Consider the following 15747-nt stretch of genomic DNA (forward strand, 5'->3'; position numbering starts at 1 on the left):
ATTGACTGCTCCCAAAGCCCAAATTATATTAGAGGGTTGAAGTTGTAGTTTTAATAAATTTTTTTTGCTATTGCGAGGGTAAGCAAATTTAATTTTCTGCCTGTATATATGCGATTAAACCGTGACCTATCATAAGCAATTATCTTACCATACATAAGCAATTTTCTTAAATAAGTCTAACAAAATATCGTCGGTAATTTGTAAAACGTTGCTGACCTTTTGTGTGAGCTGGCTTGAATCGATTGAAGAAAACCAGCTCGTCGCGATGCTGTGCTCCCAGCGATGACAGTACTCGCAGCGCGTTGTCGCCTTATAATCCTTCGCCTCGTGCCTCGTTCGACGACATGTGTAGCAGCGTTTTGTATCTGCAAATTCTTGTGTGCTTGAAATAGTATTCGACGAAACACCTTCAGCGCGGCATCTTCTCCAAGTTGATCTTCTAGTGGAATTCTCTAGCGGAATTCACCATTTCAATCCACCTCTTATTATACAGGATATAGCATCTTCACCACTAATCTTGCATTTCTTAAGTAATGACATTTTTCCGTGAAAGTACTTAGTCATTGTCTTAGATTCATTTTTCTTTCTTGCCAACATTTCTTCTTCTTCTTCAGATGATATAGACGGATCACTGTTCCTTTTTTAGTACCCAAGACCAGATGTACGGTCCTGAGATATTTCTAGGCCGATCCCACTTCTGAGATGAAACAGAAGGTGAGCCAGGATAGCGAAAGAAGTGTTGTGTTGTTATAAACAATATTCATTAAAGAGGCAGAGTAACCACCCTGTTCAAGTTCAACAATAATTATGATCGTTCATTGTAAATACATCGCTTTTTATACAAAAGTTAAATCATTATAATGTAGGTAGTTGTAAAAATCATATCACGAAGTTAAATAACATTAAAACAAAATTTATAATCAAATTAACTTCAATAAATATTAGGTTATTCTAAATTATATACGCGTTGGTCGTAGCGTTGAGTTTAACATACACTTTCACATTTTAACTGGTTAACCAATCTTGAAATATTGTATCCACGTTGTCGCTTCCATAATTACGTATCGCCTATTCCTATTGCAGTAGTAGCCTAAAAAACAATTATTAAATAAAAATAAATAACAAACCTTAAATTGACATTGGGGCAAAATTAAAGTGGATATACAAATGTAGTAAAGTGGAATAGTGCAGTATTACAAATATAAATATATTAACCGAGAACTGTGCAATTAGCAAATCGTATGGAATACGTAAATATAAGAATTATTTATTTATCTTTACTCCTACCGTTGGAATAGGCTAATAGTATTTCGTCACGGTAGCATGCGAAGGCGATCCCGTGACGCTCCTCGTTAAAACTGGAAGGGTACCGCTGGTTTTTTAGCGGGTATTCCGATGTTCGGGGCGTTCTCGGCGCCTTGGACACCGGCGAGCCCCACATACCCCCCCACTGTTCCCGTGGGGGAAACGCGTTTTTCCAGCGTAAAAAAAGGCTAATAGTATATGTCTCTTTGTCAAACAATTATTTCGAGTCAGTTTGCGACAAATTACATTTTTAAATCTTTAGCGTACAATGGGGAATTGAGCCTAAGCACCTACCTTCCACAGCACCAACTAGCTAATGTAGACTGGGCCCTGTACGTGTCTTCGGTCCTCCTATTTACACGTCTTCCACAGGTTACCAGTTGCTGAACCAGGGAGTGGCATCCATTCTTATATATATAATGGTAGAGCTCACAGAGAAAATAGAGTACAGCATGAGGTCAGTTCGGATATCGATGATAGAAGATGAAGAAAAGTCTAACCAATAGGAACATTTCTATTCCGCTTACTCTATTATGAATGAATAAAGTACTCTTTTTTTACAATTAATACGCCAGCGTTTGACCGTTGACTTGCCTGATGTTAAGTATCGACACGGTGTAAGATGTAGCACGCTTGCCTATAAGAAACCTCTTTACTCTGGATTTGAAGACACTAACATTGTACCTATCAGGAAATACGGACTCAGGCAAAGCATTCCATAGTTTCGCAGTGCGAATGATGAATGTAGACTCAAAGCGCTTCGTACGTAGGCGGGGAATTTCCACTGTATACCTATGGCGCTTTGGTCGCGTTTGCCTGGCCGGTCGATAGTAAAATCAATCTTGTTCTTAAAGATTGTGTTGTCTTATAAATATAAATATAAATAAAAATTAATAAATTAATTTGTTAAATTAGTACGAATTCTGATAAGAAATTAAATAGAAGTTTATTTCGGTTCCGAACACAATAAAATGAATCATCTCATTTCTTAGCTAGTAGTAGAAGTATTAGGAAATATAATAAAATACATTGATCAGATTAATCATTCTTTATTTTCAGTTAAGCATAGAATAGTACAGTACCACAAGTTCACCAGTCTAATTTGACAATACGTCGCATTCACGCACCAAGCATTACACAGATAAATCGTAACAGGTTACATTATTTTATTGGTGTTTTACAATACACGTACAAACAAAAATTAAATACGACGCCTAAACCACTTACAGCTCGTATAAATGTATAATGTATATTCAACGTTATTGTTCCATGCGAGTTAACTTAACTAAATTAACTTAACTAAAATATAATATTTGTTCTAAACGAACTTAAGTTGCGAATGTTTTTATTACAATTCTTTAGTTATCGTTAAAATCATTTGTCATGCAGTTAGTAAGTGATTTACATACGAGTAACAATGTTTGGTTGTGAATCCTAAACGAAATTAAACTAAACAATTAATACACAGTATTTAATACAATCAAAATGCAATAAAACGCAAATATTGCAATATTATTCAGGCTACATACGCCGCTATGTGATGTCACTTTAATAATAAAAAATGCACCAATACAACGCCGCATACCGACAGTGGAATGATTAACAATTATAAAAACTAAAACGTAAATACCTAAAAGTATCAAAATATTAATTAAATACTTAAAAATAACACAGACTACACGCATGCTCCGAGCGTCGATAAAATATCGACATCGACATCGCGACGCACGAAGGTAACCACAACACTCAACAATGCAATAATATCGAGCGGAAAGAATCGACGCGCGTGTGTAACATCACTATAGTATAGGTGCAAAATGTCTAGTAGATATTTCTACGCACTATTTAGAATAGTTGCGGACGCTTCGTCGGCGACCCGTTACGATACTTGTAATATATAAAGTCTCTTCATCTACGTTAACAATAATCCGTTATAATATTCGATAACCGATTTATATTACGAGATTTTATAATAATAATATACACGATTAAAATTTTTCTCAGTGCACTTTATGATAACATCGTTCGAGTAAACGTTGTATAAAATTCGTTGGCTACCTAAAGGAGTGATTTGAGAGGAGAATATGATCTACGATAGGGAATATATTTTACATTAATATAATAAGAATAATTTCACGTTGCGTTAGGATATCTAAAGAGTGTGAGCGTTAACACGGAACATCGATTTCGTCGTCACTATTAAAAATATTTTTTATTGATTTTAAACTTTCATGGCGCTAAATCTACGTTGTACGTTAGCATGATTATGAAACGTGCCATTTGAAAATATTATCATATTTAAGTGTTCCGTTCTCGACTTCGTCAATATGCTTCACGCGTTCCTAGCAAACTTACACACGATATATTCAATTAAAGTAACAAGTTTTGAAACGACGCGATGACGTCACGATAGTGTCGTATCGTTTGAAAAGCTGTCAGTTACGATAATACGAAGGGTTAAACTTTAACATCGACCTTTGCAAATGTACACGCCTCGTGCTCGAATTGAAGCCACAAACTAGCTTAATATATACTAGGGAAGTTCTACCGGTTCGCTACTAGCTCCGTTGCGGGGCGTTTTTTTCACTACATTTAATTCCTCACGTGCCTTTCATTGAGCAGGTTGCCTGTCTCCAATATAGATAACTACTACGATATAATTTATTGCTTAAAACATAAGTTTTAGCGAATGTTTGAAAACGTGATGCGTTTTTGTTATTGATCACAGTTGGCACAGAGGTAAAGTGTGAGTTGTCCGAATTGTATTCTACGAGTTATTCATTATATTTCATTTGCAAATATATTTCGTAAATTCTATCAAACTTTTCGATGAGATCGCATCACGTCCAATTTGTTTTAATTATTAAATTATTTCGATAACAAAGTGTTATACACTACAGATAATCAAAAATTATTTATACAATATATTTTCGTATAGTACATTATATAGTTTTATGTACACAAGCATTTAAACCGATTACGTTCATCTAATAACAAAAGAATATAACGCGAATACGAACAGCAAAATTTTAATCTCTAATATCGTTTTTATTACAACCCCTTAAGGGCGAATATCGTATGTACAATTTAGACAAATGCCTGCCGATTATCTGCACCGTTGCCTACACCGTAGTTATCGTGTCGAGACGCGCACAGCTCCTAGCACCGAACTTCGTCCATTTACGAACCAATCGAATCAATTCCGTCGTATTTCACTATATTTTCATGGAAGAACTGTAGGATTGCTTTCGTTATTAAACCTATTTGTAGTTTAACTCTCATTATTTACAGGAATAAAAATTATAAACCTACGAAATTTATTTCAACCTAACGAATCATTTACACAGATAATACTTTTTTGAGAATAATATTAACTTAGTTATTAAAAGTAAATAAATACTCACATTTCCGAACGTGTAATAAGAAACAGTAAAGGGAAATAAAATAGAGTCACCGAATAGCGTATTACATGCACATATAACAGATAAGCGTTCAGTAGTGTGTGTGCTGTGTGTGCTGCGTGTGCTGTGTGCGCTGCGAGCGCTGCCGGCGTCAGTTGAGCGGCAAGCAGAACATGTGCTGCAGCAGAGTGGGCTTGCGGGGCAGCTCCGAGCACACCGAGTCGTAGTCCGACGACGACGAGTCCGGAGCGTACCCGTAGGCCTGACACGGAACACACAAACGCTGGTGATCATCATACATACATACATACATACATACATACATACATACATACATACATATATACAGGTTTTCATTGTAACTGCCTATGGATGTCTCACTGCTGGGTTAAGGCCTCCTCTCCCTTTTTGAGGAGAAGGTTTGGAGCTTATTCCACCACGCTGCTCGAATGCGCTTTGGTGGAATACACATGTGGCAGAATTTCAGTGAAATTAGACACATGCAGATTTCCTCACGATGTTTTTCTTCAGCGTCAAGCATGAGATGAATAATAATCACAAATTAAGTACATGAAAATTCAGTGGTGCTTACCCCGGTTTGAACCCACAATCATCGGTTAAGATTTACGCGTTCTTACTACTGGGCCATCTCGGCAACATTTTTTTATAGAGTTTTGATATTAAAAATAATATAAAATGTGCGTACAGGTCTTTTTAATGATTGTTAGGGCCTGGTATATCTCTGGCAGGTGTTGCCAGTCGAATTATATTACAAGATCGTCAAGGTCGAACAGATGTTCGTGTCGGCCGTACCTGAGCGTGTAGTGCGTGCAGGTGGTGGTGGTGGGGGTGCAGACGGCAGGCGTGTTGTCACACGCAGTCCTCCAGAGACATGAGCAGCGGGTTCACGTACTCGAAGCCTTCGAACTCCGACTGGTCGATGTCAGCGATCACCGTACTGTGGACAAATACGAAGTGATGATGATAATGTCATCCCGACCGTAACTATGCTTAATGGAGTCTAGCCAACTTCACAAGAGATATTATAGTGTACAATTGTGTGTGTGAAAACACAGGTGCACTTTCTCCCTAACTCAATCCGATGGGACGAAAACCCCGTTTTAAGTGTAATTACTCGCACTCCTACTGGGTGACACTTTTATCCAGCATACACATGCTGGACAAAAGTGCCCTCTTCTTTTAATGCCTCGATCTTATTCTACCACATAGAGCTCTGCGGGTTAGTTGACACATCCATTTTCGATTAGGATTCACGTGTTCTCGATCCACAGCCGTCTTGAATTGTCAATTATAATTTCTATCCATAATTGAGGAAGGGGCACTGGTTTTGAATCATGATTGGGCAATGGTCGGTGGTAGTGGGCGGTTACGCACTCGTTGTCGGGTGTGAGGTGCACGGGCTCGTCGGTAAACTCCGGCGGGAAGTTGGCGAGGTCGCGCTCTCCCTCCAGTCGCGGCTTGAACGGTGGTACCACCTGCTTCAGCTCCAACTGTGAAAATAGATTTCAATCGTTGAAAGTTGCAAAAAAGCACAGTGACAGTCGTAATTTATAAATAAATGAAGATAATACTTGTTATTCTTTGAATTCACTGTGGCTGTTCAAATATATAATTAAATACATGGTGGAATAAGACACGTACCATCTCCCATTCGATGCTCTTGAAGAAGGGGTGGTTGACGATGTCCAGGAAGCCCGCTTCGCCGCAGCCGAGCCGCTCCACGGGGTTCTTGTTGAGGAAGCCCTTCAGCACGGACGCCGCCTTCACAGACAGAGACCGCGGGATACGGATCGTCTTCTCTAGAATCACCTAAAATTCATAGAATTATTATTAGAAACTTATTAAGAAACTTCAGAAGTAGCTACGAAATTCAACTCGTAAATGGGTATAAATATATGTTTCAAATTATCATAAAACGAGATGAATAATTGCATATTATAAATACAATGTCAGTAGTGGCTAAAATTAACATCATGATTCTGCCTATTTATAAAATAGGAAGGCACATTAAAATAACGCAAATCCAAGTATCCATAGAAAATATATACCAAAAGAACGGACAATATATGCTTATGGAGATAGATATTATCAAAAAGAAAAAAATGTAGAGGATCGGCGATCGAGTTTCGATTGAAAACTAACAGCGGGAGTCGGTGAAGCGAATCCCTACCGACGGTTTACCTGGAAGAGGTAGTCCTCGGTGTTCTGGTCGGGGTTGTCGGCGGCGTGCGCGATGTCGAAGGGCGAGCGGCCGGCCAGCATCTCGTACGTCAGCACGCCCAGCGCCCACCAGTCCACCGAGAAGCCGTACTCCTCGCCGCGCAGGATCTCCGGCGCGATGTAGTTGGGCGTCCCGCAGAACGTCGACGTCGTGTCGCCGGGACGGACGCCCTCCTGGCGGGGAAGAGGTATGAGACTTGTGTATACAGCCCGAAATGCAAATAGTATTGCAACCGGAAAATATAATCAGTTTATAAGGATAGGACACACATACAGTAAACTTTCGATATTAGTTCAAATAAGTATCGGAACATGAATTAAGGTAATACAAGTTGATACGCCAACAATACACGGTCAACGTTAATCGTTTAAAACATTTTCATAATTTAATGTTGCTGCAGATCCGACACTAGACTTGACGAGGCTCAGTGAGTATTACAAGAGGAGTTTCGCCCACCTTGCACATGCCGTAGTCGGTGAGCTTGATGTGTCCCTCGTGGTCGAGCAGCACGTTGTCCAGCTTGAGGTCGCGGTAGATGACGCCCCGCTCGTGCAGGAAGTGCAGCGCCAGCGAGATCTCCGCCGCGTAGAACCGCGCGTGCTCCTCGGGCAGGCGGCGCTGGCGCTGCATGTGGAACCTGCCGGCACAGACGCGTGAGCGAGCTCTTCAGGTGTCTCTCAAAACTATGACACTTTTCAAAGTTTCATCGCAAGGAAAAATTCAAATAAGAAAAAAATATAGCGAAATTGAAATAAAAAATGATACGGAACAAACATTACATATATATATATATATATATTAAAAATTAACATTAATTTTGAAAATTTCAATAAAGAAAAGGTTATCAAGATATACGATCTTTGATATTTTTTATATCATGGAAAAAATACTAGAGATTATTAATTTATTAGTAATAATCTAATGCTATACATTACTGCCTTATTTAAATAATTTCGCTTTCCAACAAAAAAAATACACTTACATAAGATCACCGCCTCTCACGAACTCAATGACGAAGAACAGACGACTCGGCGTCTGGAAGCACGAGTGTAAGCCCACCAGGAACGGGTGGTTGGAAGCAGTTTCGAAGACGTGCTTCTCAGTCTGAACCCAGTCGATATCCTCATCATCCGTCACCAGGGCTTTCTTAATCACCTTCATGGCGTAGACGCGTTTCGTTCTCTTCAATTCCACCATTAACACCTGGAGATGTAATTATGTATAATTAGAAATGTGAAAATAAATACAATTTATTTATTTACCAATAAGCGTTTTATTAAATGAAAGAGACGACGATAGAAATTTTTATATTTTTATGAGACATTACAGTGTTGATGTCCTTATAATTAATAATTTATTTTAATGAAAATAGTTACCGCTGGTAAAATGTCGTACCTTGGCGTAAGATCCACGACCGATGACTCTAATCAGCTCGAAGTCATCTAGCGAGTACTGGCGCTGGGAGCCCGGCTCGAGGTCCTCGTTGCGAACGGGCGCCGACGCGGGCGCCGGCGGAGTCTCCGGTAACGGTGGCTCGGGCTCTGCGCGAGACCTAAAATCACAACAATCAATCGATAATATTAGTGTACCTTACATTGTTACCTAAAACTTGTCACAAGCGAAGGACACATCAATATCAGACTTAATAGCTGTAATGAAAAAAAGCTCCAAATTCGCTTGAAACACTTATATTTTTTTAAGTAAAATGCTATTGTAACATAATCTTACCTAACAGAAGAAGCTCTTCCAAGTGTACTCTCTCCGTTTGCGTCATCTTTGACCTCGATGGGATCGACGTGTTCATTGGAACAAGGTTTCTGGACCAGCTTGTGGCATTTCTTGTGCACCAGCAATTTACACTGGATGCACTTAAAGCCTTGCCGCCCCAGTCCCCATATGCGGTCTTGACAGAAGGCACAAAAGGCTCGCTGAAGGTAGGAAATAAAAAAAAATTATTACGATTAATTAAAAAGTTGGCGAAGAAACAGGCCACCTGACAGGTAATGGATTATATTTTACTTTTAAAGATTAGTACTGTAATAGACATTAAGCGTGCCTTGCATCGGGATTGATGTTTATCAACAACGTGACCTCAATTGATATCTCTTCCACTGCGCCCACTCAGTCTTCGCACCGACAGACAACAATGCAACGTGTGGTTTCGTGATAAAATCCGTTTAATGGGTAAAGTAACTAATTTGTAATAGGTTATATAAATCTGTAATAAATCTAAAACCTCGTTAGCTCAACGATTTACGATTATAGTGATGAAACAGTCGGCCTGAGCCCTTGGTCTATTGTCGTACACACTTATGAACACCAGCTTTACACTTTGCTGGATGGGAAAATATGAATAAGTGATTCCACGAAAGCTGGTATTATATTTTATAGTAACAATGGTAGGATTCAATTTACTCACTCTATTAAAACGTTTAGCTTGAAATATGTGACCATTAACTCTGTAGAGTTTCCTCCACCGACGTGCGCCTCGCCTGTAGATGCTGCCTGCAATATAATAAAAAGGTATATTACATATGATTACACTTTTCTATTTACATCAATATATAGAAGAAGAACGATTACGATATCTACTTTGGTAAAATAGAATCTAACAGAAATTTAAAACTAAAAAAGTTGTTATGGGTGATATGATTGTATATTATACTAATTATTTTTATTAAAACAATATTTTATTACCGCATAAAGTTTTATATTAAATAGGTGATTAGAATATTCAAGTTTCGCAATATAAAAACATAGATTAAGCGAAATATTTTCAATTGACAGTCGGACATTATTCAATGATTACATTAATACGAAACGGTGTACGGCAGTAGAGAAATTACCTGTGCCCGACACCACCAAAAGCCGAATTAAAAAAAAAAGTTAGACCTGTCAAAAATTTTGCAATATCCAGCGAACAAGACATGGAAGGAGCGAGGCATGGTACCGACTGTCGTTCATACTTATCGCTATCTTATCAACTGAACGAATTTCCACGACTGACAATCGAAATTAGATTCACGCTAAGCGAATGAATTTACATTACGAGGAATATTAATCATTAATAATAATTACTTGTTATTATAATAATCGGTAATTATTATAAATCTCATCATAATCCAGAGTGATTGTTATAGATACAGGTCGCTGCATAACTCGCGTATGATTAATAAAATAATATTTATTATGCAATAAATCCAACCAAATAAAAACTAAAACTGTTTCGTTTTCCTAAAACGTAGGAGCGTTTTACTAGTCTCATGGGGCATGGCATAACATCTTAGTTCTAAGGTTGGTGGCGCATTGGCGAAATAAGGATTGGTTAATATTTTTTACATCGCCAATTTCTGGTGACATTTTACCACAGTGGCCCGTTTGCCCGCCCGCCTAACTTTAATATAAAAAAATATCACAGACGCGGTCACCTTTTATGCACAATATGTTGCTCTTGGAACGCAGGTGATAGTTGTATATAATATGTATAACGCATATTGGAAATAAAATTCGCTCACTCATTTATTTGTAATGTAAGATCTACTACGGTCTCGAAATTAATTAAGTATTTTTCTCACACTACATGAACATTTGGGGAGAATTAATTTTACGCCAATCAACTCTTAAGAGGTTAAAAGCGGGTGAACTTGGGAGTCGAGTACCACTTTCTTTGGAACGATAACACCGACAAACTTGAAATTTGGTAAGTTCCTTGTTCTTAATAAGTTTTCGATAAGAATGGATTTTACGGAAACTAACTATCAAGAGGGTAGTGATATTTTCCCCGGCTGGGGAATTGAGTGGAGATCACTCACTCTGGAACAAAAAGTCAATTGAAATAAAAAGTTTTGTTGAGTTTTAGTTTGAACTGCCAGTGAGTCAGTATAATAACAGGCTCAAGAGACATAATATTAGACCTCTTAATTAGTCGCATTAATGGTTTAATTTACGTAAGTGTTTTATACTTCCAAATTGACGTAACCATCACGTGGCCTATTTGCTAGTCTGCTTTCCTACGATAAATAAATAAAGATTTAGTACAAATTTTAATATGTGTAAAGCTGTATGTAAAACAAATCGCGGTTAATGCATAAGCAATAATTAAAAAAAAAAAACTAGAAGATGTAAACTTTGTTTGAATTTTAAATTTACGATAATTTATATAAATTGGATTTTAAGTAAATAAGCCTTTCAACTTATGAAATGAAAGTAAACCTGTAAGTTATATAATGGAATACATTAAGTTGCGTAGAATCCACATACGGTTTTAATATGTAAGCGATCTATTATGCTACAGCGAAAACGTTGACTTTGACCTAGAACGAGTGTCAGTATCTCACACACATTCCTTTAAATAATAAATAACTTGAACAATTCAAACTTGTATCGTTCACGGGAAAATGGTCCTTGTAGTAAAACAACCATCGAGGGTGTACACGTGTTGAATCGTGTGGTATTGTTATGGCAAGCAAATTGTGGTTAGGGACAATAGCGGTAGGCGTGTAGGGCGATATTCATATGGTAATGCGGCAAGCGGGCTCTCTCGCCTCTCGTGTAGATGTTTGAGTACTTTCTGAGCGTTATGATACGAAGTACGGAACGTTTACGTTCGAGGTGGGTTTTTTGTTAAAAATTCCCGCCTGTGTACACGCAATTTTTTTTTGCGTTTATTTGACCTTTCCATGTCTTCCTATGAAGAAAATTGTAATATTCAGAGCGAATGTTTTTTTAATAGGGTGAAGAGAATTTGAATATATAGTGATCATTTACGTATATATAAGCGTGTGTATGGTATCGGTGCGAGACAGGTCTTCTATTCAAATTTAAAGGCTTAATATGAGATTTTAGATTATGCGTCTTTATTTTAATAATAGAAAATTTATCTTCTATTTATTTAAGCCGTTAAAAGTTATTACATACAATACAGACATGAATAGCGACATAGCACATACAATAGCTAACACAGCGGAAAGCGATTAAAATTGCGAAAATGAGTTCGAAAATGTGTAAATAAAAATGTATTAAATAAATATTTTAACAAAATGAAAGCAATCCAAGGCAATCCGACATCACACCGTTTCAGATGTACTCGTACAAAATAATGTATTTACTCTGCAATTCCGTTGAGCAGTTTTCGTTTCTTCAATGAGTGAGTAATGGCCCTCATTACGGAGTTTTGTTTGCGATGCAATTAAATTAAAACAAAGGCGGTACTTACGGTCCTCCCCCGCGCAGGGCATCCCCGGCGCCGGCGGGACATTGGGAAACACTGAAACAAAATTATAACGTTATTATTGTGAACCAAAAAACTCACAAATCTGTGGTGACTTAAAATCTCTAAAAATATATTTTGGATAATGAAGGACTATATATAGACTAAATAAGAAAACTGAATTGATATTTTTTTTAATTTTTAAATTTAGAACTGTCACTAAAATTCATCAGATATTCTATCGCAAAACAGCAGTACTTGGTATTGTTGTGTTCCAGTTTGAAGGGTGAGTGAGCCAGTGTAATTACAGGCACAAGGGACATAAACTCTTAGTTCCCAAGGTTGGTGGCGCATTGGCTATGTAAGCGATGGTTGACATTTCTTACAATGCCAATGTCTAAGGGCGTTGGTGACCACTTACCATCAGGTGGTCCATATGCTCGTCCGCATTCCTATTCTATATATATATATAATAACCTATTGATAATTTTGTATACGCACTCACTAAGTAGGAAATTAACGACTTTAGTCTGCTGTGCTGCGTGTTACTCAGTTGGTAACTTTTCAAATCGAAACGTTACATGTCATACACATATACACTCGATACATACTGAAAATATCCCGATACAAAGTTATCCCGGTTCTAGAGTTATGTAATCAAGTTATTCAATAAATACTCGATAAAGGATTATATAGATAATAAAAAAATGTGGAGTTAGTATTCGTTGATTTCCATGCAGGATAAATAATAATTCAATTGTATTTAATTCTTTATGTTCTTTGATTGTCGGAAAAGATTAATTACTGAATTTCTTACCGGTTCAATCTATATTCCGAACCGAACCGGTGATTGCTTTTTAAATTTAACTTTATAACCATTTAAAAGTATTCGCAAGAGCAATAACTCTATTCTGGAAAATCATGTTTGGAGCTTAGTCCACCATGCTGCTTCTAAGCGGTTTGGTGGATATACATCTGTCAGATTTTCATCGAAAACATGCATGTTTCCTTACGATATTTTTCTTTACCACCGAGCTCAAAACAAGCGCATAAAAATACCGAGGTACTTTCCCAGGTTTGAACCAGCAATCTTCGTTTAAGATTCACATGTTCAAACCACCGTGCCATCGAGGCTCCAAAATATAGAACACTGATTTAATAAGATCCTATGAAAATATTTACGAGATAGTAAAATTTTAATATAAAATGTTTCATCGAATACAAACATCCATTAAGGTCTTTCGGTATCAAAGGTACTGTTCAGGACACGGGCGAGTTCCGAATGTCCGTAACAGTGATTGCGGTGGCTCGACCCCCACATCGAGTGCCCTCGGAGTCGCCGGTCAATTATAGCTCTCGGACGATTCGAGAGCCATTAGCTGACCGACTCCGTAATAAGATCATTGTAAAATAACAGGAAATTATATTCATTCTTTGAAATTTATTTTATAATAATTATTAAAGGAAGGAAGACAAGGAACTCGGTAATGTAATTATATAATAAGTGATTTAAAATACACTAACTTGCAAATCTGTTATTTACAACCAGTTCAATGGAATTATGGAACAAGCTACGACGAAATCCTTCATTCTAAGCTCATTATTGGTATACATTCCATTCATTAAATCATTTTCATCATCATAGTAAGCCGGTTCGTATATATTTCTCTACGAACCGGTGGTAGTATTTTGATAATTAATAAACAAGTGTAACTCTTCTATATTGTATAAAGATTTTGACTTCATCGCCGAGTACGAGAATAAATGAATGAATGATGATTCGAACACGCGATCTTCTGGGTTCACGTTTCCACTGGGCCGTCTCGCCTCATCACACACACAACTTGCTTGGTATTAAGTTGGTACGGCTTGAGGCTTTTGATTACCCATTTAAGCAAAACTTTGTAATGGAGCTGTGAGCTTAATGTACAACGAAGCTTGTAGCGCTACAACATATATAAAGTAGGTAGGCAGCCTGGCTTATGGGCCATATATACCTGATGGTAAGTGGCCAATGTCATCTTTAATTGTGTTTGAGATATTGTAAAATATGTTGATTTATGAATACAGGTCGCTAAATATGAAGCTCACTTAAAAGGAGAAGGACAGTTTAGCGCGTCACTCAAGCCCTAATTTTGGAACAGATTAAGATACTACCCACATATTCTCTAATTAATTTCCAATTTAACCACACGACTATTTTGTAATCAAATTACCAATATTTTTATATTTCATTATTCCCATTTAATTCAACCTTAAGTATCCATTGCTCGCTCCTAAATTCGCTTTGCATGTGTATCTTTGCTTCGTCTTATTGAAAAGTTATTAACAAAACAAGAAGTTCCTTAAAATTAATTCAGTTCATGATATTATAATTTATTAAAAGAAAATATATATATACATATATCAATTACTATAGAGTTTCTCGAAAACATTTCCCTGTTTTAATTAAAAATATTTCGTTCTAAAATATTGAAGAGATAGCTTTATCTAAAGTTTATTACTCTCTGTACATACTGTTTTACATACACACTGTGTAAAAAAGTAATAAATAGAGTCGAGATGGTCCAGTGGTTACAAATTGTGAATCTTGAACGAAAATTACGGGTTGAAGACCGGACAAGTATTAATGTTCTCAATTTGTGTTTATAATTGAAAACATTATGAGGAAGCCTCACTCGCATCGGCAGGCGTGCTGGAATGAGATTCAAATTTTCTCAAGAGTAAGAGCGACTTTGTTCAGCAGTGGTACATTTATAGGTTACTTATTTAATACTGTGTGTTTGTTTGTGGAGAAAACTTATTATGTACGAGTATACTAAGAATCTTAACTTTAAATATTGTTTGCTAATACTTCGCTCGCTATTGTTGAAGAGGATGGCGGCTTAGTTTTGCAGTATACACAATATGTCTATTTAAGCTCTCGAGTTTTCACAATATTTTCTTGTATTTTTCGCAACAATTTATTTCTAATACTGTAGATATTATTTTATCTTTGTGTTTCTTTTTTATTATTTCCTTTTATCTTTTGTATGTATTAAACAAAAATACATATATTTTAAGGGATAAAAAAAATATATCACATATTATTTGCAGACATTTTTTGTCAGGTTTTAAGTGGCTTTAAAATACACAAATGCAATGAGTGCAAGCACCACTGTATTCACATGTGCTTAATTTGTGTTTAAAATTTATTTTTTGCTTGGCGGTTAAGAAAAAACATCGTAAGGAAACCTGCACGTTTCGCATGAAAATTTGTCACATGGAGCATGTCATTTGAAGCATAATAGATATATCTATTTTGCTTTAAATCTTCTTCTTAAGAGACATATATAAAGACTGTTTCTTTCTTTTATTTAAAGTGCAATACTTTACAAATTATAAATTGTTTTAAATATTGTTTGTATAAAAGTTTTTACTCAAAGTATTTATAAAATGAGATGTAAATTAGAAAATGGTAAATGCTATTTGTTTAATACAAACGAAGTTAAGGACATAATAAACCGCTCACAGGCACCTTATCCGGGAATTCCTAAAGGACGAGATGAGCACAAAGAGACGTTAAACACGGAACACGACTGGAGTTTTAT

The 15747-nt window shown here is 36.8% G+C and overlaps 2 protein-coding genes across 8 annotated transcripts in view; one reads left to right on the forward strand and one right to left on the reverse strand.

Annotated features, from left to right (window-relative positions):
- The window catches only part of LOC126771590 (zinc finger and BTB domain-containing protein 17-like), a 299967-nt gene that overhangs the window by 72889 nt on the left and 211331 nt on the right, over positions 1-15747 (forward strand). The gene's annotated exons all lie outside the window — the stretch shown is intronic.
- The window catches only part of LOC126771587 (atypical protein kinase C), a 216332-nt gene continuing 202923 nt past the window's right edge, over positions 2339-15747 (reverse strand). For all 7 annotated transcript variants that reach the window (XM_050491552.1, XM_050491547.1, XM_050491548.1 and 4 more), the window contains 11 exons: positions 12164-12214; positions 9368-9453; positions 8677-8876; positions 8344-8500; positions 7931-8151; positions 7405-7585; positions 6909-7121; positions 6369-6536; positions 6102-6217; positions 5520-5664; positions 2339-4968 (listed from right to left, as the gene is read on the reverse strand). In XM_050491552.1, the coding sequence (XP_050347509.1) occupies positions 5577-5664; positions 6102-6217; positions 6369-6536; positions 6909-7121; positions 7405-7585; positions 7931-8151; positions 8344-8500; positions 8677-8876; positions 9368-9453; positions 12164-12214 (1481 nt within the window). In that variant the 3' untranslated portion in view covers positions 2339-4968; positions 5520-5576. The remainder of the gene's footprint in view (positions 4969-5519; positions 5665-6101; positions 6218-6368; positions 6537-6908; positions 7122-7404; positions 7586-7930; positions 8152-8343; positions 8501-8676; positions 8877-9367; positions 9454-12163; positions 12215-15747) is intronic.

Source organism: Nymphalis io, chromosome 11 (assembly GCF_905147045.1).
Source record: "Nymphalis io chromosome 11, ilAglIoxx1.1, whole genome shotgun sequence".
NCBI lineage: Eukaryota > Metazoa > Arthropoda > Insecta > Lepidoptera > Nymphalidae > Nymphalis > Nymphalis io.